Here is a 25,178-nt window from a genome sequence, read left to right as displayed (position 1 = left end):
GTACTCTAATCCTCTCGCAATGAAGACCCAACATACCATTTTGCCTTTTTTTACCGCCTGCTGCACCTGCATGCTTACTTTCAGCGACTGTTGAAAGTTTTTCTTCCCAAGTACCACAAAATATATTGAAGAAATAACACTTTCATGCAGATTCTGTGACCTGCCGACCTGGCGTATAACATTTAATGGGATTGACTCTTTTGCTCCTCTTTTCCACACTTTTTCCCCAGAGCCCATTATCCTATGAATTTTAATTGCTATTTTACTGACAATAGGTGAATTTTAATTCTCAATAGAAGTTATCCGTTCTCATTGGTAAGATATAGTCTGGCTCTCTTATCAGATGTGCAAATATGATAAATGTGTACCACTTTTATTCAAACAAATAAGGTAGTTGTTATCTCATGGTTGAACTTGAGTTGTAAATCATGGAATGTATTGGCCTAGATTGTTGGAGCTCACTATTATTGCCAGGTAAACCTGTCAGCAACGACTGCCATTCAGACACAGAGTTATTTGTGAAAACCTGGAATTTGCTGTCAGTAATACCCTGCTCCTCCACAGAGTGAATTATTGCATGGAATCTGCACAGAGAATACCATAATTGCCTGCTGTTCGCATTCCAAAGACAGGTAAAAAGGTTAGGCCTTGAGACCTCCAGTAAAAGCGATGGAGTGAGCGGTCACACATTTGGTGGCAACCGCTCAAGGTGGTATTTTTGGTCCTTTCCCCGTCTGAAGGGCATAATTTTGGATGGAAAAAGGTCCTGGAGGAGGTATAGCTCCTCTGGTATGGCTGGTGCATGGATTCACAAACTAATAGTGGGACGAGAAGAAAGGAGCTGTTGGAACAGGAGAGTCTTCACTACAGATAAAGTTGGTTGAGGGCAAAGGGCCCATTCTGCCTGCCCAGTGGTCACAAAGTAGTTGGTGGAATTTCTAAATGCTAAGTTCAGCCAGCAGCTGAAGGAGGCCCTGGAGGATCTGGCCAAAGTGGGTGGAGCCAGTTAAAGCATGTATCGAGAGAGTGGAGCAAAGGCTGGAGTCCCAGAGCTGGGCAATCCAGGAAGTGGACAAGGCAGTGGGGGAGCACGAGGAGCAGCTGGCCTCCTTGATGGATGAGGTGTGGTGACGCGGGAGAACCAGAAGAGGCTGAAGGAGAAGGTGGAGGATCTGGAGAACCGTTCCAGAAAGCAAAATCTGGGGATTGTGGGGATGCTCGAAGGCATTGATGCGGAGGCCGGGACGTATGTGGCCATAATGTTGGAACAGTTGCTGGGGAAGGAAGCCTTTGATCGGCCCTAGAAGGTTGACCGAGCATACAGGGCTCTGATGCGGAGGTTGCAAGTGGGCGAGCTGCCAAGGGGAATGGTCGTGCGGTTGCACTGCTGTCTGGATGAAAAGAAGATTTTTCAGTGGGTGAGGCAGATGAGGAAGTGCACCTGGGAAAGAGATGAGCTGCGGGCGATCAAGATCTGGGTGCAGAACTGGCGAAGAGGAGGGTCGGGTTTAATCGGGTCAAGGCTGTCCTCTTCCAAGAAGGGGGTAAGGTTTGAGGTCCTGTACCCAACCCACCTCTGGGTGACTTTTCAGAAGCGTGAGTATTATTTTAGCACGCGAGAGGAGGCGATGGAGTTTGAGGTACAATAGACTGGCAGGAGAAGGAGGACATTGAACTTTGGAGGAGTTTGTGAGGAGGTTTCTTAGTTCTGAAGGAACTTTTCCCCATGAAATTATTTTTTTTATTTTGATGGGAGAGGGCAGGCCCCTCCTTGGGGGGAATATCAAGGGTGAGTGCACCTTTTCTGCTTTTTGGGGGAGTGTGGATGGGGGTGGGGGTCAGAGGCCTTGGGCGGGGGCCAACATGCTAGTTGGTGGGCTAGTTAAAGGGAGTGCAGTGGGGGGTTGTCAGGAGGCAGGCATAGGGAATGGGGTTATTGTTTTGGTTGGAGGACGTGGGGGGGAGGGTTGCTGACGAGGCTGTGGTTTCTGTGGCGCAGCTGGAAAGGGAGTGATGATGGTCAACATCCGAGGGTGGGCCAGGAGGGTCGCATGACACAGGCCAGGGGCTGGCCCAAAAAGGGATATGGTTGATCGGCAGGGGAGGGGGCAGGGAGACCCCTGTCCAGGCTGGTCATGTGGAATGTGTGGGGGCTGAATGGGGGCGATCAAATGTTCGCGCACCTGAGGAACCTGAAGGTGGATGTGGACATTTTGCAGAAGATGCACTTAAAGATAGGGGATCAGACAAGTCTGAGGAAAGGATGGGTGGGGCAGGTGTTCCACTCAGGACCGGAGATGAAGACGAGGGGGGTGGCGGTGCTGGTGAATAAGCGGATGGCGTTCAAGGTGGAGCAGTATTATGGCAGATTCGTGGAGGAGGTTTGTGAGGGTGATTGGGAAGTTGGAGGGGAATGACGGTGGTCTTGGTAAACATTTATGGCTCAAATTGGGATGACGTAGATTTTATGAGGCAGGTTCTAGAACCAAGCTTGGACCGGTCGACCTCGAGTTCGAGGAAGGTTTCAGCAATGGCGAAGGAGCTGAAGGGGTTTATGGAGGCATATTGGGGGTTGGAACCATGGAGGTTTGGCAGGCCGAGGTTGAAGGAATTCTCATATTGTTCCCACCGGGTGTACTCCTACATTGACTTTTTTGTGATAGACAAAGTGTTTTTGGCACGGGTGGTCAGTTCGGAGTATTCCGCTATCACTGTCTGTGACCCTGCACGGCACTGGGTGGATCTGCCAGTGGACAGGGCGCCTGCAGTGGAGGTTGGATGTGGGGTTTTTGCCGGATGAGGAGGTGTGTGAGCAGGTATGTGGAGCTGAATGCCATGCGGGAGGTCACAGCCACGAAGTTGTGGGAGGCAGTCAAGGCGGTGGTTTGAGGGAAGTTTATTTCAATTTGGGTGCATATCGCGAAGACGGAATGGGCAGAGATGGCAAGACAGGTGGAAGAGATTCTGAGGGTGGACAGAAGGTATTCTGCGGCCTCAGAGGCGGGGCTGTTGAAGGAGAGGCAGAGGCTCCTGAAGGAGTTCGGATTAGTGGGGCGATGCAGGAAGAAAAGGCCCCAGGCCTGGATGAGATCCCGGTGGAGTTTTATAGTTTGGGGCGGACCTGGGGCTATTGCTGATCAGGGCATATAATGAAAGTAGGGAGAAGGGGGAGCTCACCTCTACACTATTGCAGGCATCCACCTCTTTGATATTGAAAAAAGACAAGGATCCGGAGCTGTGTGAGCCGTACTGTCCGATATCGCTATCGCATGCAGGCGGCAAGTTGCTGGTGAAGGTATTGGCTTCATGAATTGAGGACTGCATCCCGGGGATGATAGGCAAGGACCGAACAGGGTTTGTGAAAGAGAGATAGTTGTCGGCAAATGTGAGGAGGCTGCTCAATGTGATTACAATGCCTCCAGATGGGCAGGAGGTGGAAGTGGTAGTGGCGACGGACGCGGAGGAGGCTTTTGAATGGGCCGAGTTGATATATTTGTCGGGGGTGCTGGGCAGTATGGGTTCGGGCAGGAGTTTGTGAACTGGGCCCTGATGCTGTACAAGGCACCGGTTGCAAGTGTGCGGACGATTTGGTGAGTTCAGAATATTTCAGACTGCATCACAGGACGAAGCAGGGGTGCACGCTCCACCGTTGCTTGTAAGGGAACGAGCTTAAGGATATTGTTAACAGTGCCTCTGCAGTTCTTGCCGGCCAGGTTCGCGGTGAGCCCAGTGGTAGTCTTGGCCTCGCTAGTATGGGGGCAGCATTTGGGATTGGAGGGTGTCTCGGGGGGCACCGATCTATGATAATCATAGGTTTGCACCGGAAGTCTGGATGCGAGGTTTTGGGGTTGGCAGTCAGCAGGGATTGAGCAATTTTGGTGACCTGTTTGTAGGGGGCAGTTTTGTGAAATTGCAGGACCTGGAGCAAGAGTATGAGCTGCCCAGGGGGAATGGCTTCAGGTACCTGCAGGTTCAGGATTTTGTGAAGACGGAGATACAGTCCTTCCCTTGGTTACCGCCATTGGGGTTGCAAGTCAAGAAACTGTCGAAGGAGGAGATAGGGGAGGGGACGATGCCTGTAGTCTACAAGGAGCTGATGGATTGGGAGGGGGCTCCTGAGGGGGATATAAAGCAGAAGTAGGAGGAGGATCTGGGTGGGGCGGTAAAAGCCGTGACGCGTGCTGAGGTCCTGCGGAGGGTGAATGCATCCTCGTCATGTGCTTCACAGGGCACATATGACAGTGGCGCGGATAAGTCGTTCTTTTTTTGAGGGGGTAGAGGATAGGTGTAGGCAGTGTGCAGGGAGGCCCGTGAATCACACCCACAAGTTCTGGGCATGTCTGAAGCTAAGGGGGTTCTGGCAGGGGTTTGCTGACGTAATGTCCGAGGTGTTGGGGGGGGGTAATGGTGGCCTGAGTCCAGAGGAAGCGATATTTGGGCTGTCAGAAGATCCAGGAGTCCAGGGGGCGAGAGAGGCCGATATTTAGGCCTTTGCCTCCCTGATAGTCAGGAGACGGATCTTACTTGGATGGAGGGACTCAGAGCCACTGAAAGCAGAGGTGTGGGTGAGTGATCTGGCAGAATTTCTAAGGCTGGAGAAGGTCAAGTTTGTCTTGAGTGGGTCAGTTGATGGGTTCATTTAGAGGTGGAAGCCGTTCATTGACTTTGTTAAGGAGGATTGAGGAGTCAGCAAAAGGGCATGGGGAGATGGAGGGATAAGGGGGTTAAAATGGAGATGGCAGAACGGGAGGAACAGGCAAGAGGGGGAAGCATGGGGGGGAGTGAGTGTTGGTTATTTATAATGTTGCATAATTTTGCTTCTGCTTTGGTTTGTTTTTTATGAAAATGCCTGAATAAAATATTTTTTTAAAAAGGAAAAGGTTAGGCCTTGGACAATCAGTAGTAGCTGAGTTTGTAACAGTATAGTAAGTGATAATTACTGCTGAACATCCCCTAAAATATGTTTATACAAGTGTGGAGTTGTGTTCTCTCAGAATAAAAGTAATATTTCAGATTTTTTAAGAAATAAAAGTTTAAATCATTTTAATTGTGTTTCTTATTCATGTCTTTCCATTATTCAGCTTCACGTGCAATTATTTTATAGTAATTTATACTTCCTGCATGCTATTTCTGTTTTGCATTCTATTTGTCTCGATGAGGATTCTACAACCTGATTACTTGAAGATACTCTTGCTGCCTATCCTGCTCGCAGACATTGGAAATCCTCTGTACATGGCTTCAAATTCAAACAGAAGGCAGCAGGGTAGCATGGTGGTTAGCATAAATGCTTCACAGCTCCAGGGTCCCAGGTTCGATTCCCGGCTGGGTCACTGTCTGTGTGGAGTCTGCACGTCCTCCCCCTGTGTGCGTGGGTTTCCTCCGGGTGCTCTGGTTTCCTCCCACAGTCCAAAGATGTGCGGGTTAGGTGGATTGGCCATGCTAAATTGCCCGTAGTGTCCTAATAAAAGTAAGGTTAAGGGGGGGGTTGTTGGGTTACGGGTATAGGGTGGATACGTGGGTTTGAGTAGGGTGATCATGGCTCGGCACAACATTGAGGCCCGAAGGGCCTGTTCTGTGCTGTACTGTTCTATGTTCTAAGGCGGGTGACTAGAAGCCTCCACTGACGCACCCGCTAAAAGTCTGTAGCCAACGGTATATGAGGTGAATGGCACAAGCCATACTGTTAGTCTGGGCTAAGTTGTTACAGACAGAATAACAAACATGAGTACAAACCAAGGGAAAACAGCAGGTTGCTGCATTTTATTTTTATGAATGAAATATATTAAGTATGCATTGTGTTTTACTGAAATGCAACTCTGTAAAATGCAGATATCATTAATTTAATAAAAGATAAACGGTTAAAGCATAATCTAACTTTTTACAGCTTCCTTTCCTTCTCCTCTGACTTTCATACAGTCAGGCCCCGGTACCTCCTGTGAAATTTTAATTAAAATTCCCTGTTTTACTTGCATCCTTGTGAAGTGTGTTGTGAAACAAGAAAACAACTGAACTGGTAAATATTTTCTGTTCGCTGAATAAGAAAATGAATATACTTAACCCCTGCCTGTAGTGATGTACTATATACTTAGGAAGATTCATTAATTTGCATGTTCTACTTTATTATTTTACTTTACCATGTCTCGGGTCCTGTTTCACTACCCACAAATACATTAACTGGTGCAGACATAAGGAAGATTCTTTAAAGTTTATAAATAGGCACAACTCAATTTTTAATTATCTAATTTTATTCCCAGAGATTCAATTGCCATTTAATGTAGTCTATGGCATCATTATCATTGTTGTAAGCATCATGTCTGTAAATTATCCTTTGGTATCAAGGAATGGTGGTAGTTCTAGTTTATATGTGAACATAAATAAAATTCTGTCCAAAGCATATGTCTAGAAGAAACATTGCAGCAGATTTCCATATGGTCAGCCTTTGCTCTGGCATGATATACTATCTGATAATTCATTATGGGGAAAGGTTTACAATTCACTAGTCTCATTGTAACAAGAAGAAAATGTCAACCCATCTACAAAACATTTACAAGCCCTTCTTCTTTCTTGATTGAAAGTTCTAATTAAGTGGATACAGAAAATTAACTGAAATTAGCTGTCAGAAAGTCACATTTAAATGAATGATGAGCTGCTCCAGCAGTAAACATTTAAATGATATAAATTGCCATTTAAGTGTATGGTTTAATGTTTGTCATGCTTTAATGTGACATGAGACTGTAGTGGCAATCAAACAGCTTGTCCTGATTTGAACATATTGGAGGAGTTTTGTCTCTGTGTGACTTTGTTTTATACTGAGTTGTTATTTTGGACTTTGCGTGTAGACTGTGTATGTCTTCACAAATGTGTGCATTTTAATGAAGCAGATCTGAATTCTGTTTTTTTTCCTCCCAGTTAGCACTTACTAAATAATGAATGTATTGTGTACCTAGCTTCACAAAACTTATCACAGAAACAAATTTAGTCACGGTCTTAGATATGGAATATATTTATATTAGTGGCAATTCAACATTCTGAAGTTTAAATCATAAAGCTGTTCCATTATTTAAATTATTACTTCATAATAAAATACCAGCAGAGACTTTCTAGCTAGTAATCTTACTGTTTTTCAATTATTCATTCTTTTATGTGGGCATTATCATACATCAAGCGCCCATTGATAGGTTAATACGTGGGTAGATGGCGATTATTGGCACATTGATCTCAAACAAAACAAAACACAACATAATTTAATGTAATCAAAGTGCCCTAAAAATATCTCCTGCAATATATTTCCTGCCTGTTTAATATCAGAACAGTTGTATAAAAACTTACCTCCACAACTTCTGTGTTTAAAAAAAATGCAGAGAGGCAAACTCAAAAGCTTCACCATAATTACCACAATCTGCAATATTTCTACCCTGCGTGGCATGCCACATTGAAAGGATGGCGTTCACTTTGCCCTTTCAGTTGGTTACAAATGTAAGAAATAAGAAAAGGAGACTCGGCCATTTTGCCCATTGAGCTGCTCCAACATCCATTCAACAAGATCATGGCTGACCTGACAGTTGCCTTAACTCAAATTTCCTGCTTCCAATAACCCTTGGACTCCCTTGTCAATCAAAAATATGTCTAACTCTAACTTGAGTATACGTTGCCCGGGGGGGGGTTACTGGAAGAAGGTGTAATCTCTAAAGTGGTGCACGTGAAACTGGACCTGGGCCCTCAGGAGGCCATATTCGGGGTGTCGGACCAGCCGGGGTTGGAAACGGATGCAGAGGCAGATGTTGTAGCCTTTGCCTCGTTGATCGCCCAAAGGCGGATCCTGATGGGATGGAGAGCAACCTCTCCACCCTGTGCCCCCCCCCCCCCCCCCCCCCCCCTGTGGGGGGGATCTGTTAGAATTCTTGACTCTTGAGAATGGTAAGTTTGAACTGAGGGGAAGGATGGAGGAGTTCTACAATTCATGGCGTTATTCATTATGCACTTTCAAGAATTGGATAATATCGATCATTCGTGGGGGGGTGGTTGGGAGGGTTGGGGGGAGGGGGACTGTATGTGTTAATGGTGACTATGGGTGATCCCTGATTACTTTTTGTCCATGTTTACGTTAACATGCAGGATGCTGTTTGGGGTTTGGTGGGAGGATGGGATTGTTGTTATTGATATGGGAATTGATATTATATTCATTACTGATTATTGTTTATTGTTAGTGGGTGCAAATTTGGGAGAAAATGTGAAAAAGGAGGAGAATAAAAATATATTTTTTAAAACTCTAGCTTGAGTATATCCATTGAGTCAGCCTTTACTGCTCTCTGCGGAAGAAAATTCAAAAGACTAACAACCCTCAAAAGAGAAGAAATTCCTCTTCAACTCCATCTTAAATGGAAGACCCCTAATTTTTAAACTGCCACCTAGTTTTAGATTTCCGCATGAGAGGAAACGGTCTCTTAGCATTTACCTTGTTAAGCCTCCTCAGAATCTTATATGTTTCAATAAGATCACCTCTCATTCTTCTAAACTCAGAGTAAAGGGCCAAACAACTCAACGTTTCCTCAAGACAAGCCCCTTCATCCAAGGAATCAGCTTGCTTCCAATGCAAATATATCCTTCAATAAGTAAAGAGACCAAAACTGTGCACAGTACCCTAGGTGCGGTCTCACTGATGCCTGTACAACTGTAGAAAGACTTCACTCACTCCATTCTGTTTGCCTTCATAATTATTTGCTGACCTCCTGTCATTCATGTGCAAGGACACCCAGATCAGATCCCTCTGTACTGCAGCAATAAATCGTCTGCCTTCATCTAAATAATATTCTGCTTTTCTATTGTTCTACCAAAGTACATTTCCAAGATCTTTTTGGAAGATTACAACCAATACCTCCACTATCTCTGCAGCCCTTTTAAGATCCGAGGATGCAGATTATCAGGTCCAAGGGATTTCTAGCCTTAAGTTCCATTATTTTTCACATTACTTTTTGTTTAGTGGTAGAAAAATGTGAGGGAGCAAAACACTGATTTTGGGAAAGAATTCCTCAGGCTAATGAAACAGGTATTCCTACAGTGGTGAAGTAGAGAATGCAGCGGTAACCAGAAAACCAGCATCAAAGGAAAGAAGTACATGATCAAAACTGGAGATGTATAGTCTATTGCCAAAGATAGAGAAATAGAGCAAATTGATGCACTTAAAATCAAATATCATTCTCACCTGGGTAAACTGCAAAATTTGGTGCATAGTTTATAAGGTTTTTACTAAAAAAGCACCTGTAAATTTGGGTTTGACCTACATGAAATTGTTTTGACTTCACTGTATGAAAATGACCTGGCAGTAGTTTCAGGGAAAATTTATTATTTCAATTTATGTCACCCAAGTCAAGTTCATTATTTAGGTTGTTAACTTGATTTTATTTCCATGTGCCAATTATTGTTTTGGTCCAAATGGGTTTGATTTGCTTCTCAGTGAATTGAACTCTTAAGTCGAACACTTTGCCATATAAATCCATACTGCTATTGTTATAACTTTCTCTGAAGCCATAATTAGAATTTGGTATTAGCGCTTTCTGGTTGCTGGTCTTTCACATGTGACTTTGGCGCCCTTCCCCACTATACTGTGCTAGATGGTCTGGCTGATGGGTTCTGAAACAGCAAGGGCCACAGTGGTATTTAATGGTTACACAAGCCTTAGAATTCTCACGTATTTTCTGGTAGAAATGAATGCATGATTTTATTGGCATCCTGTGAGCAGAGTACCAGATGTATGTTCACCATGTCCAAGCTGAACAGAGACAATTAATCTAGCACATGGCATTTTTTTTCAATCTGGGCCTAGCACCAGAAACAGGGCAGCACACTGCACTGTATGATGAACAGCAGCAAGAAAGCCCCAAGGCCTGAGAATTCACCTGAAATTCCAGGGGCGGAAAAGTCCACTTACCTTCAGACCTGTCTTCAACCTGCTGCAAAGTTCCCTGAAATGCATACCCCCAATGTCACCTTTGTGGTACTGTTTCCAGATGCCCCATCACTACACAAATAGGAAACTGTGGTTAGAGGGCTGGGATTGCTCTTTCCCACCTCACTTTCAGGACAGATTGTGCCCATGTCCACTTAATGGGGAGCCTGAGACATTTTAAAAGGTTGAAGAGTTGGTTTTACATTTATCCCTATCCATATGTTTTAACCTTTCCATCCAGAATAGACATACTCCAGCAGAGGAGGTCAGGACACCCAGGTTTTGAAACTAATGATACAATGGACTGCTAATTAGTTGATAGTCCAAATACAGCTCAATTAAGAAGTGGATCATATAAAATGTATCCATAGTTCAGAAGCTGAATAACTCATCTGAAACTGATGTTCCCCCTCTGTTGTGGTTTACAGGCTCTGGAGAGTGAATTTGTTTCTTGCCAGCTTCACCAGTGGATTGATCTGATTTTTGGATATAAGCAGCAAGGGCCTGAGGCTGTTCGAGGCCTCAATGTCTTCTATTACTTGACCTATGAAGGAGCTGTCAACCTGAATTCTATCAGTGACCCAGTACTAAGAGAGGTAAGTCAGTGGTAAAAGTTGGTGATGCAATGCTTCAGAGAATGAACCATGCCAGAATTATAGTAAATGAGCAGAAGCATGCGATGTTAAAGATTTGATCTTAGTTTTGTCTGTCTTTGGTTCCCCAACTTAACTTTAAACAGCCAATGAACAAGTCCATTTGTTCTAAATTACTAATCAAAGTACAGACATTTTCACAGGATTTTATTTTAACTGTTTGTCTTTTTGTGATACTCAGTGACTGAAAACTTCAAAAGTAGTATTTTAGACTTGCACCAAAGAGCTTTTAAAATCTGTGACTGCCAGGTTGGTGAAAACAGGCCTGTAGTTCTGATATACCTTCTGTTAACTGCCCTCAGAGACTTTATGATGCATGACAACTACACCATTACATATCAGACTCCAGCACAGTAAAAGAGAGGGAACTTTTTAATCATCCAGGCTTTCAACTCTTTTTCCAAATGAAGCCATATATCTCAGATAATTGAAACCATATTAGAGGAAAAAAATCTGAATGCACACCAGCTAGGCACCAGTCTGTGTGCACTAAAGCAGCTGACTTGTCTGAAGTTCTAAAAAGTTATTAGTATGCTTGCTGGAAAGTCAAAATTTCCAAACAGCACTTTCAAACAGCACTTGGATATATAAAGTAATTTAAGTTGCAAAATGCTGTATGTAGAAGTAGCTTTTAACATTTTAGTAACATTATAACTACTGAACTTCTGCATACTATTTTTTTTAAAAATAATTTTTATTGGCATTTTTTACAGAAAATATAAAATATAACAACAAACAATGAAATGCAACAAAATAACCCATAACAACTGTAACACCCCCCAGACCGTATCAATGCATATATCACATCCCCCCAACCCCCCAACCCCAACCAGAGAACTTAAAAATAAATTAAAATTAAATAAACAAACATAGTCATCGTCTCTCCCCATCCCCCCCTCCCCCCGGGTTGCTGCTGCTACTGTCCCAGTACCCTATCGTTGAGCCAGAAAGTCGAGAAAGGTTGCCACCGCCTAAAGAACCCTTGTACCGATCCTCTCAGGGCGAATTTGACCTTCTCTAGCTTAATAAAACCCGCCATGTCATTGATCCAGGTCTCCACGCTTGGGGGCCTCGCATCCTTCCATTGTAGCAAAATCCTTCGCCAGGCTACTAGGGACGCAAAGGCCAGCACACCGGCCTCTTTCGCCTCGTGCACTCCCGGCTCCACCCCAACCCCAAAAATCGCGAGTCCCCATCCTGGCTTGACCCTGGATCCCACCACCCTCGACACCGTCCTCGCCACCCCCTTCTAGAACTCCTCCAGTGCCGGGCATGCCCAGAACATATGGGCATGGTTCGCTGGACTCCCCGAGCACCTGACACACCTGTCTTCACCCCCAAAGAACCTACTCATCCTCGTCCCAGTCATGTGGGCCCGGTGCAGCACCTTGAATTGGATGAGGCTAAGCCGCGCACACGAGGAGGAAGAATTAACCCCCTCCAGGGCATCAGCCCATGTCCCGTCTTCAATCTGTTCCCCCAGTTCCCCCTCCCACTTAGCTTTCAGCTCCTCTACTGACGCCTCCTCCGCCTCCTGCATAACCTTGTAGATATCAGATATCGTCCCCTCTCCGACCCAGACCCCCGGGAGCACCCTGTCACTCACCCCCCTCGCGGGAAGCGAAGGGAATCCCTCCACCTGCCGTCTAGCAAATGCCTTTACCTGCAGATATCTGAACATGTTTCCCGGGGGGAGCCCAAATTTCTCCTCCAACTCCCCCAGGCTCGCAAACCTCCCATCGATAAACAGGTCCCTCAGCTGTCTGATGCCCGCTCTGTGCCAACCCTGAAATCCCCCATCAATGTTCCCCGGGACGAACCTATGGTTCCCCCTTAACGGTGCCTCCATCGAGCCCCCCACTTCTCCCTTATGTCGCCTCCGCTGCCTCCAAATCTTGAGGGTAGCCGCCACCACCGGACTCGTGGTATACCTCATGGGAGGGAGCGGCCACGGCGCCATTACCAGGACTCCCAGGCTTGTATCTCCACAGGACGCCCTCTCCATCTGTTTCCATGCTGCCCCCTCCCCCTCCATCACCCACTTGCGCACCATCGACACATTGGCCGCCCAGCAGTACCCCGAGAGATTGGGTAACGCCAGCACCCCCCCCCCCCCCCCCCCCCCCCCCCCTCCCCCATCTCTACACCGCTCCAAGAAGACCCTCTTCACCCTCGGGGTCCCATGCGCCCAAACAAAGCTCATGATGCTGCTGGTCACCCTTCTAAAAAAGGCCCTAGGGATAAAGATGGGCAAACACTGGAAGAGGAACAAGAACCTCGGGAGCACCGTCATTTTGACGGACTGCACTCTACCCGCCAACGATAGCGGCACCATGTCCCACCTTTTAAATTCCTCCTCCATCTGCTCCACCAGCCTGGTAAAATTAAGCTTATGGAGAGTCCCCCAACTCCTGGCCACCTGCACCCCCAGGTATCTGAAACTCTTCACTGCCCTCTTAAACGTGAGCCTCCTAATTCCTTCCTCCTGATCTCCCGGGTGTACTACAAATACCTCGCTCTTGCCTAAATTTAACTTATAGCCCGAGAAGCCCCCAAATTCCGCTAACAGCTCCATCACCCCCGGCATTCCCCCTTCTGGGTCCGCCACATACAACAGCAGGTCGTCCGCATACAGCGATACCCGATGTTCCTCCCCACCCCGCACCAGACCCCTCCATCTCCCTGACTCCCTCAACGCCATAGCCAAAGGTTCAATTGCCAGTGCAAAGAGCAAGGGGACAGGGGGCACCCCTGCCTGGTCCCACAGTAGAGCCTAAAATACTCCGATCTCCTTCCGTTTGTAACTACACTCGCCATCGGAGCCGCGTAGAGCAGCCTCACCCATTTGATGAATCCCTCCCCAAATCCAAACCGCTCCAGCACCTCCCACAGGTACCCCCACTCAACTCTATCAAACGCTTTCTCTGCGTCCAGCGCCACCACTATCTCCGCCTCCCCCTCCACTGCCGGCATCATGATAGCATTTAGCAGTCTCCGCACATTCGTGTTGAGCTGCCATCCCTTCACAAATCCTGTCTGATCTTCGTGTATCACCCCTGGCACACAATCCTCTATCCTGGTGGCCAGGATCTTTGCCAGCAACTTGGCATCAACATTGAGGAGCGAGATAGGCCTGTATGATCCACACTGCAAGGGGTCCTTATCCCACTTTAGGATCAGAGAGATCAGTGCCCGCGACATCGTCGGGGGCAAAGCCCCCCCCTCCCATGCCTCATTGAAGGCTCGCACCAACAGGGGGCCCACCAGATCCGCATACTTTTTATAAAATTCCACCGGGAACCCGTCCGGCCCCGGGGCCTTACCTGACTGCATTTGTCCAATCCCCCTGACTAGCTCCTCCAACTCTATCGGCGCCCCCAGCCCCTCTACCAGCTCCTCTTGAACCCTTGGGAAACATAGCCTGTTCATGAAGCTCTCCATCCCCCCTCTCTCCATCGGAGGTTCCGACCGGTACAGTTCCTCGTAGAAGTCCCTAAAGACCCCATTTACTTCTGTCCCCTTCTGCACTACATTCCCACCCCCATCCGTCACTCCACCAATTTCCCTAGCCGCATCTCGCCTACGGAGCTGATGCGCCAACATCCTGCTCGCCTTCTCCCCATACTCATATACTGCGCCCTCCTCCACTGTGTCTCCGCCTTTCTGGTGGTCAACAAGTCAAATTTGGCCTGCAGACTGCGCCGTTCCCCCAGCAACCCCTCCTCCGGTGCCTCCGCGTGTCTCCTGTCCACATCCAGGAACTCCCCCACCAGTCTCTCCCTCTCCTTCCTCTCCCTCCTTTCCCTATGGGCCCGGATGGAGATCAGCTCCCCCCGGATCACTGCTTTCAGAGCCTCCCAGACCATCCCCACCCGGACCTCCCCCGTGTCATTGGTATCAAGATACCCCTCAATACTTCTCCGGACCCTCCTACACACCTCCTCATCAGCCAGCATCCCCACATCCAGGTGCCAGAGCGGGCGCTGGTCCCGCGCCTCCCCCATCTCCAGATCAACCCAGTGCGGAGCATGGTCTGAAATCGCTATGGCCGAATACTCGGCATCCTGCAGCCTCGGGATCAATCCCCTGCTCAGGACGAAAAAATCTATTCGGGAATAAACCCTATGGACATGAGAGAAAAAGGAATACTCCCGCGCTCTCGGCCTCCCAAACCTCCAGGGATCCACCCCTCCCATCTGGTCCATGAATCCCCTCAGTACTTTGGCCGCCGCCGGTCTCCTACCCGTCCTTGAACTGGACCGGTCCAGTGGGGGACCCAGCACTGTGTTAAAGTCTCCCCCACGATCAGGCCCCCTGCCTCCAGGTCCGGAATGCGGCCCAACAAGCGCCTCATGAAGCCAGCACCATCCCAATTCGGGGCATATACATTAACCAGCACCACCTTCTCTCCCTGCAGCCTACCCTTCACCATAATATATCTGCCCTCCTTGTCTGACACCACCTCAGCCGCCTCGAACGCCACCCTCTTCCCCACCAGAATCGCCACCCCCCCCGGTTCTTCGCGTCCAATCCTGAGTGAAAAACCTGCCCCACCCACCCCTTCCTCAGATGAACCTGGTCCGCCACCTTCAAGTGGGTCTCCTGGAGCATAGCCACGTCCGCCTTCAACCCCTTCAGATGAGAAAATACCCTAGTTCTCTTAACCAGCCCATTCAGCCCCCTCACGTTCCAGGTAATCGGCCGGATCAGAGGGCAACCCGGCCCCCTCCCCCGCTGGCTAGCCATAGCTTATCGACTGCTCGCCCCAGACCAGCTCGTCCCGCCTGACCCATTCCCCATGGCGATAACGCCTCTCCTCTACCCCCCCCGGCCCACACCAGCTCCTTCCTGACCATTCCAGCAGCAACCCGGTATCCCCCCCCCCCCCCCCCCCCCAGGCTAGGACCCCTCCTAGCCGCGACGCACCCTCCATGGTACTTCCGTGAGTCAGCTGACTTCTGCTGATCCCGGCAGCTCCCGCCAAAACCCATCCCCTCCCGGCATGGGGTCATCCCCCTCTTGCCACACCTCCTTGGCACTGCTTCAGCGCGGGAAAGAAAACCAGTAGAGGCCACACCCCCACTGCCAGCTCAGCCCCCCCCCTGCCCCACGGCGTGGGAAGCCAGAGGAAAGCCCACGCTTTCACACTGCCACACCCCACCCTTCTGACGCAGCTCCCCAAAATCCAGTTTCACCCCAACCCCCAGCCCCGTACCGAAGAGAACATATAGAATACAAACCCCCAACATTCCCCACATACCCCACACCCATACCCAACAGACAGACCCACCCGGAAACAGAGCAAAAAGAAACCCAGCATAAAAAACACACATGTCAAAGTTAAAGAACAGCAACGGCCATAGTGTGTCCCCAGGCCCTAGTTCGAGTCCAGCATCTCCGCCTGTACAAAGACCCATGCCTCCTCCGGGGACTCGAAGTAATGCTGCCACAGGCGCGCAGGCTGCAGCATTCCAAATCTGACCTGCTTGGCATGCAGCACCGCCTTCGTCCGGTTGAACCCGGCCCGCCGCTTAGCCACCTCCGCACTCCAGTCCTGGTAGATTCTCACTACCGAATTCTCCCACTTGCTGCTCCTCTCTTTCTTGGCCCAGCGCAGCACACACTCCCGGTCGCTGAATCGATGGAACCGCACCAGCACTGCCCTCGGGGGCTTATTTGCCTTTAGGCCTCCTGGCCAGCACTCTGTGAGCTCCCTCAAGCTCCAGGGGCAAATGGAAGGACCCCGCCCCCATCACCGAGCTCAACATCGTGGTCACATACGCCGGGAGATCCGACCCCTCCAGCCCCTTTGCCAGGCCCAGGATCCTCAAATTCTTTCGCCTTGTGCGAACGTCCAGCTCCTCCAAGCGGTCTTGCCACTTTTTGTGAAGTGCCTCGTGCAACTCCACTTTCCCCACGAGGACCACGGCCTCCTCCTCCCTCTCAGCGGCCTGCTGCTGCAACTCCTGAATGGACGCCTCCTGGGCCGCCTGGGTCCCAAGCAGCTTGTTGGTAGTCGCATTCAGGGAGTCCAGCAGCTCAGCCTTCAGCTCCGCAAAACAGCGTAGAAGAGAGGCCTGCTGCTCCTGCGCCCACTTCCACCAGTCCTCGGGTGTTCCGCCGGCCGCCATTTTGTCCTTCTTCCCCCACTTTTCTTGGGGAGCTGCTGCAGCTTTTTCCTTTGCCCCACTCTGGATGAGCACCATAAATTATGGGGAATGCTCCTCTAGACACCTTGCCCCACCGGGATTCGTCGAGACAGTGCCGTTTGGGGCCCTCAAATCGGCCCAAAAGTCCTTAAGTAGCGGGAGCTGCCGAACGTGCGGCTTAGCTCCGCATAGCCGCAACCGGAAGTCCTTCTGCATACTATTAAAGTGCTGATCGAAGCTTTTGAAATTCTTGACGAAAGAAGCTTGACTGATCCTTTTTAAAGAAATTCTGTTTCTTTTTTTAATACTAAATGCTGGTAACTTCATTGAGGGGAAACCGGATTGGACAAATTTCAAAACTGAGACGCAGCTGTTAATTTAGAGTGTCTTAGAATTTATATATTATTTGAACAGCATATTAATGTAATTTTCTCAAACTAGAGGCTCGGTAATTCCTACAAGCCAATTCTCCCAATAATGCCACTTGTTTGATTTTTTTAAAATTCTAATTATCTTTTTTCCCCCTTGGACTGAGTACTGATAATGCTATTTAGGAAAAGAATGGTAGAGAGACGTATTCTGATTGAACATTCTTTTTATCGTGCTTCAGTAATTGTTTATTGTGATATTTTGACAAGTTCATGGGATAATTGACATCCATTCAGAAAACTGATCTGAGAGAGATGTCAAATAAAGTACATTGTTTTATTTTGCACGATCATTACTGTCTTTCTAATGCTTATTATTTTGGTCATATTTAGCGTTTCACAGGGCGCAATTTTATGGCCGCGTCGCGCTTGAGTGAGACCACGATGTAACTGTTACATTGCGGGATAGGTCAAAATCAAGAACCGCGCCAGGCGCCGAACGGTTCGTGATCTAACTGGCCCGCTTCCATGGTGGAATCAGGATCCCGCTGTGGTGTGGCGAGAAACCGATAATCACCACTTCAAGCATACAATTAAAGGGAATTCCCCCCCCCCCCCCCCCCCAATCTAATGGCCTACCATGATCTAACTGCCTCCCCAGAAAGTGGTCTCACGGGCGCTGATTAGTACATCTTTTTTTAAACGTGAAACTGGTGGAATGGCTGTTGTGAGGATCTGAGGAAGTGAGTAGCCATCTTTGCTCGCCCAGGGGCACTAGGGTTGTTGCTCAGTGCTGGGGGCGGGGGAGAGGCCTGTGTGTGTGTGTGTGTGGGGGGGGGGGGGGGGGGGAGTCGGCCATTGGTGTGGGGGGGGGGGGTCGCCCCCGGGCTGGAGGCCATCAGCGGCCCCGGGTCTGCCATGCCAGACTCTGTATCGTTTGTACCCAGAATGGGGAGGCAACCCCAGCCCCTGCTTGACAGTCCCACCAACCACCCATAACTCACTGACCATGGCGGCCTCTGGCTGCGAGGCTGAAGGCTATTGCTAATAGGGAATGGCCAACTGTGACTGGGATATGATCTGGAGTGCCTTGGAATGCCCAGCTGAGCTGGGGACATGCTCCGCAGCGCCTCAGAAAGATCCGACTGGGACACGTCACCCAGCGAGTCGGATATGATGTTGAGGCACTCAGCCATAGCCATCACTGACTAAACCATGCCTTGGACGCCACCACTCGCGCTGCTGACATTGTGCACCAGGCTCTGCACTGTGGTTGCCATCCCAGCAGTGTTTGCTTTGGTGCCATGCATTGCCCACGCTATCTTAGCCCCAGGAGCCCCTCCAATCGTCTATAGACATGCTGGAGAATCGTTGACATCCCCCTCTGAATATCATAGCTGCACCTTATCGACTGCATCAGCCCCGAGAAAACCTGCTCCAGACGCTCAGCATCTGACTGGGACCCAGATCGGTCCTGGGTTCCAGGAGACATCCGACTGCTATCTCACCTGGTCATTCTTACCTCCACCAGATGTGCATCAGCAGCTGTGTGCTGCTTACCAGAGTATGCCCCAGAGGCCTGACCACTACTGTCGCCCACCAAGGTGTGTCTCTGCACTGGTTGAGGGTGGGGATGACAGCTGTGCCACGAAATATGGTGGTCTCCTCGGAGGCGAGGGGGATGGAGATCACCCCAGATGGCCTGGCACCATCAGATGGACATCCTGGGGGATAAGGGACATGTGGTCAGTGGGAGGGATGGGTCATTCTGTATGGCATTAACAGCTCATATGTGACAGGTTATCAGTTGGGGCCAGTGGATCCTCACCTCTGTGCCATACACCAACCTCCACGTCGGTGACAGTTCTGTCCTCGGCTACCCTGTGACCTCCAGGAGCTGTTCCTTGTAGGGGGTGAGAACTTTGATGTCCAGCACATCGCTGCCTGCCTGGTCCCTTTCCCATTTGTTGTGCGCCAACGGCTCCTACGGAGGCACAGAGAGGACATTGTGAGGACATGCTTCATTGATCGCAGAGAGGGAGGGATATTGGGGGGGGAGATGGTGTGGGGAATGGGAGGAGCAGGCGTGGGCAGCACTGCTGGACGTGTGTGGGCTGAGGCACAGTATGGTCCTTGGCGGGGGCAGTGCCAGGCACATGGTCATTTGGGAGGAGGGGCGGAACTGGCACCAGGGGTGCCAACCCACCCGTACGGCCTGTCGGAGGTCGTTGATCTTATGGCACTGTGTGCCAATCCTCCTGGTGACGCTCCCCGAGCTGGCGGCTGCTGCCACCTCCTCCCAGGCAACACTGGCTGCCCTGTGGCTGACCCTCTGAGCACTCGACCGCGTCCAACAATCTGACCAGTTCGGCATCCCTGAATCGTGAGACTGATCTCCTCCGTGGCATGACTGTGAGCTGTGTGGGGTTTGCTCTGCGGGAGCGGTTTAAGTGATCCTCCTTATTGGCAGTCTCGGAAAATCAGCTGGCGTGACCATCATTTGCGGTGTGAAGCCCATGGGGCCTCGTTAAGTGGACCAATTTACATTTGATACCGGTGATGGCCTTACCGGGTCGAGTGTCAGGAAGCTCGCGGCAGTTCCCGCTCACTGGCACACTTTGAAACATTTCCATTAAATCGCACCACAGTATTCTAATTTTCACATATGTGGGTTATGGAGATTGTATTAAATTATAAACAACATGTCACATTTGAGTTGATGCTGATAAAAGTTCATTCGCGGGTGATAGGAAAAAAAACTTGCATTTATTTACTGTCTTTCACACCTCAGATATCCCAAGATGCTTTACATCCAATGAGGTATTCATGAAACAGAGTTATTATTGTAATATAGAGGAGACGAGAGGTCAATTTGCACATAACCAGCTCTCAGACAGCAACAAGATAAATGCCAGTTAATCTATTTTAGTGACTTTGGTTGGGGGAATACATTTTGGCCAGGATGTGTATTGAGAATGTGAAAACATCTGCTTAGGGACCAATTTTAAAAGTTCATCAAAATTTGAATACTACTTTGAAATACTAATGGCATTCATATGAACAATTGCAGTAAAAAAAATTTAAAAAGGAATTACAAATTCAAGCTGTTATTGTGAAAAGAAAAAGCAGTTTTATTTCCTTATTCCTATACAATAGAACCCCTTAACTTTAGGCCACGGTCACAATTCCAAACTCTCATACCTTTTCTTTTTAACACAAGCAGATAAAACATTAATGTGTATAAAGAAGGAAATGCAAATATGCCTAGAAACATCAAATAATGAGCGCAATTGTTCAGTGTCATAATATGAACATCTGAAAATGATACAAGAAAACCAAACACTTCCACTCATTGCTCAGTGGTGAGGTTGTCCTGCCACACTGACCGCCTGAAAGCCGTAGCCCTCATTTCTGAATGCATCAGCAGCTCACATCCTGAATGATGTGTCATTGAGGTCCTGCTAATGTCCTTCACGGAGCCTTGGGAGCGCCCCATCTTTGCAGCCCTTACAAAAATTGTGTTGGCGGTGACACTGATGCAACCTGGGTCGGAACCCAAAATTTTCCAGACATCAAATTCCTGCCCCCAAAACAAAAATACAGACCAAGTGCTTTCTCTTAAACACAAAAAACAGTCAGTTGGACTGGAATCAAGAGATTATACATTAGATGGTGCATTAGATGAACATTAGTGACAATGTTTCAGAGAATGAAGCAGCAGAGCTTCTTTTGGTCAGACTACAAGAGAAAAGCAGAAGAATGAGAAATAAAATTTTGGTGCACAAACTAGGTGTCTCAAGGCGATTTGGTGGAAAAGTGAATTATTGTTCTTCCCATTCCTGCTCGTAGGACTTGTTTTATAATCAATTCGATTCCTAAGCAACCTGGTGTGGCATATCATTACTCTTTTCTTTCACTGATATTCCATTTGTTTGACCTTAAATACAAGTTACAGGCAGTTGCATTGAAATTAAGACTGAAATCAAAAGAAAGTGAACCGTCGGTAACGCAGGGCCCTCCTGGGGAATAATGAGGTTGTATAATGAGCTCCTATGCTATACCCTTTCTTTTCAATGGGTGCCCTCATTATAGGATTGCATGAAGCCTTTTTATGAAATGTGAGTTTAAAAAATCTAATCTTACGAAATTAGATTATTTCCTGATAAATTTCAGCTGTCATGTGTACTGTACTCTGAGGAATGAAGAAAGCTTTTACAGACATCAGGCAGTTAATTGCATGCATGTTATCCATGGCCCAATGGAAGAGGATAGTAACTTGCTTACAGCTCATACATAAAAAGCATATTATGAAGACTACAGATCCAAATTAGTCCAATATAAATCCTAATTTCCTTGCACAAAACCAACTTTTAGTTAATACCATGGCATTTTCATAGCATGCTTGTATTGTGAATTGATTGCTGTCATTGGGCATTGATCTAACCAGTTAATAGCCCTGTCTTCTATTTCATCCTTAATCATGCCTTTACCTAGTGTCTACCAGGAGGTGCCTTGGGATGTTTTACTATTGACATTGTTGGTAGTTAAAGCGACTACATAAATGCAAGTTATCATTGTTATCTGCATTACACTGCGCTTAAAAATGTATGCGTTTTATTGATTATACTTCATATGTATAAATGTAAGCTATTCAGTCAATAAAAGTTGTGCAATTGTTTGTTAGGCCCCATTGTGAATGGCCATGTATTTCAAAGGAATTATTAAGTTAATGATAACTAGGGTAATTTTAATTAACATAACAGTACCCATTACAAAATGCGCATAAACTGAGACAGACTTTTGCCGCCATGTTTTTTTTTCTGTGCAAATGTGTTCTTTTTACTTTCTTCAGCATTACTTTCTAATTTACTTCAAATATTGTTCCCATGAATGCTGTTTTAAATTGGCAAAGCCTGCGACTGATCTTTTGAGACCAGCTGTAGTGAAATCTGTTCTTAACAAAAGCATTCTCTGTATCTTTTGCTTATTAAGATTAGAATCCAGTGGTAATTTGACATCATCAAGTGAAAGTAGGTAATAAAACACTAGGTAACTTGAGCGGTTTTTAATTTGAGATGTTAAATGATCATTTATGCGGCCGGCAAGCAATGCAAATAGCTGTTGACTTCGGTGGGACAGGAATATCCCACCGGCGGCAACTTCCAAGTCATCTCCACTGCTGGAAAATCCTAGCCTGTGACACAACAACCCAATTTACAACATGATGACTTTAAGGTATAAATTCATAGCCTAATTGCATGATCTGTACATCCTCATTTATAATGTGAGCTTTATCCTGTCTTGACATTTTAAAACTATATGAAGAGTTGGATTAAATTTGCTAGTTTTCAGTTTAATCTAACATGCCATTATCTCCACAAAGCATGGCTTTGTTCTGTTATGGAAGAATAGTCAATTCTGTATCTTCAAAACATTTATTTTGAAGATTGGGATATTAATTGCAATTAACAGCATTGTGAGGTATTCTGACTACATGGACTGAAGAAGAAACCACCATGTTCCCAAGGGTCGCTAAGGATAAGCAATAGATGTGGGTTCCCAGTAGTACCCACCTCTAGAAAATGAGTACTAAAAAAAAAACAATCAAGACTTGTGTGAGGCACCAATGATGTTAGTGTTCTTAATTAGAGCTGAATTAAGACTTCTTTGGTCCTGGAGCACCATGACCATTTGGGGCCACGCACCCTTTGCCCCAACCCCATTCTTTAAACAAAAGCCTGGTGCTTCCAGCTCTCAATCCATTCCGGCCCATGTGAGCCTTTTATGTTTCTAGTTCTCAGACTGCTGACTTCTTTGAAAGGAATCTGTTTAGAATTGATGATGAGCAGCGTTGTTAGGTAAACATTATTAATATTTCCAACCTTGCTTCTCCCTCACTCACCATGGTGACAACGATGATGAATGCCCATGATTGTTAATTGTATATTTATTGTGCTAAATTGTAGGCAGGGGCAGCACAGTGGCGCAGTGGGTTAGCCCTCCGGCCTCATGGCGCCAAGGTGCCAGGTTCGATCCCGGCTCTGGGTCACTGTCCGTGTGGAGTTTGCACATTCTCCCCATGTTTGCTTGGGTTTTGCCCCCACAACCCAAAGGTGTGCAGGCTAGGTGGATTGGCAACTCTAAATTGCCCCTTAATTGGAAAAACTGAATTGGGTACTCTAAATTTTTTAAAAATTGTAGGCAGGCAATGGACATTAACTGGAGATATTCCTCTGTCCCTCTAAATAGGAGCAAGCTGAAACTGACGTTATTGGGTTCGGAGGTGCATTTTTTGGAATGTGTTGCTCTGAATAAAAGCTTATAAAAGTGAATAAGGATTTGTTGCAATTTTATCCTTCACTGCTGGACTTTCTAGAATGGGCCACTGAGCACCCGATTCAAGTCACTCGCCTAATTACTTTTGCCCTATGCTTAGACTGCTACTGTTGTTGGAGCAGTGGTAAGACTACGGTTGGAAGCAAGTTCCAGGTGGAATCTCCTTCTCCCTCCTGGGCCTCATACATTCCATTAATGTGCCCTTATTCTTAATAAAATGATCTATTTTAGGCTGCATGTGACTAGTTATTTCAGATTAAAGTTGACTATGCATATCCAGAAACATGAATTCAGCTGATTGTATCAACTCAAATAAATTCCGGATTATTTTTACATAAATGAGTGAAGATTGAGTTCTGTAATATGCACAGTTTATCTAAACTGTTTCAACATTAAACAGTAAGTAAAATAGGTGAGCCTTTGTTATGCCTAAACCAAGGGGTCCTTTAATCGGCTTTGAAGAAATGTCATGCTTTTCTACTTGTAGTTTTATGGCTTTTCTATTGGAAACAGTAAAGCTTTAAGGCTAGATTCTAAGAAACATTATCGCGCCCCTTATGGATTTTGCTATACTGAGCTTCAAGACAATCCCTGCTCCAATATAAAATGGTTCGAAGTTGATCGAGGTTAATACCCATGCTATATTTATGGTTAAATAATACTTCTCCATACTTAAGTGTATGATGTGGCCTGGTGAGCAGATAGCTTTTGATGTAATAACAATCATATTTAAAGTAACGTAAGAAATCTTATTTCAATATTGGACAAGTGTGAATAAATAAAGAAATGTCTGCAGTGTAGGACTACAAAGAAAAGCAAGGAATATTTCGGACCAGATTTTGAAAATTGGATTTGGGTTTTCTTTTCACACACATATCCTCACTATAAATACTTAAGTATTTTCATTGATCATTTTACTTCTACATAAACCAATACAGTAAAACTTAACATTTGGTTGCAATTAATGACATTTGGATAAATTAACTTATGAACTGTTTTTTTTAATTGTTAATCAGGAATCAGCAGTATTATGTTAATTACAGAAATTGGCTACTGCTTTTCAACCCAGTTTAAGATTTAGCTGAGGCAGGGCTGGAGTGCCAGTTGGAATCAAGTTGCATTGTAAAGATTTTTGAAGTTGAGCTGACATTTTTTTTTCCTCTCATTTCTTAAACTCTTGAGAAAAATGTATCTATTATTCGGTGTATCTTACATGATTATCTTCAGATAAGGTTGAATTAAACCAGCCTGTTGCATTATTGCTGCTTTCTTTTGACCTTTCCAAAGAAAGTTAACTGCAGGTGCAGAATCAATTAGGAAGGCATATGGCCGGTTAAACCTTCATTGTAAGGGCTGTACTATGAAGGGAGTTTGATTGGTCTACATTCTCTGGAGTTTAGAAGAGTGAGAGGTGATCTCATTGAAATATAAAATTCTGAGCGGGCTTGATGGTGTAGATGCTCAGAGGCTCTTTCTCCTGGACTAGGGATCACAGACTCAGGATAAGGGGTCCGGCCATTTGAGACTGAGATGTGGAGAAATTCTATCACCCAGGGGTTGTGAATTTTTAGAATTCTGTATCCAAGAGCATTATGCATGTTCAGTCATTGTATGTATTCAAGGCTGCAGTTAATAGGTTTTTGGACACTAAAGAAATCAAACGACACAGGGATAGGGCAGGAACTTGGGTGGATGTAAAGGTTCTACATGATCTTATTGAAAGGTG

At 46.8% G+C, this 25,178-nt stretch overlaps 1 protein-coding gene across 1 annotated transcript in view; it reads left to right on the top strand.

The window, feature by feature from the left end:
- lrba (LPS responsive beige-like anchor protein) overlaps positions 1-25,178 on the top strand; it is a 981,767-nt gene that overhangs the window by 852,758 nt on the left and 103,831 nt on the right. Inside the window, 1 exon segment of the mRNA XM_038791976.1 lies at positions 10,375-10,542. Coding sequence (XP_038647904.1) covers positions 10,375-10,542 — 168 coding nt within the window.

This window comes from Scyliorhinus canicula, chromosome 3 (assembly GCF_902713615.1).
Source record: "Scyliorhinus canicula chromosome 3, sScyCan1.1, whole genome shotgun sequence".
Classification (NCBI taxonomy): domain Eukaryota; kingdom Metazoa; phylum Chordata; class Chondrichthyes; order Carcharhiniformes; family Scyliorhinidae; genus Scyliorhinus; species Scyliorhinus canicula.
This window is presented reverse-complemented; position numbering and strand designations above follow the sequence as displayed.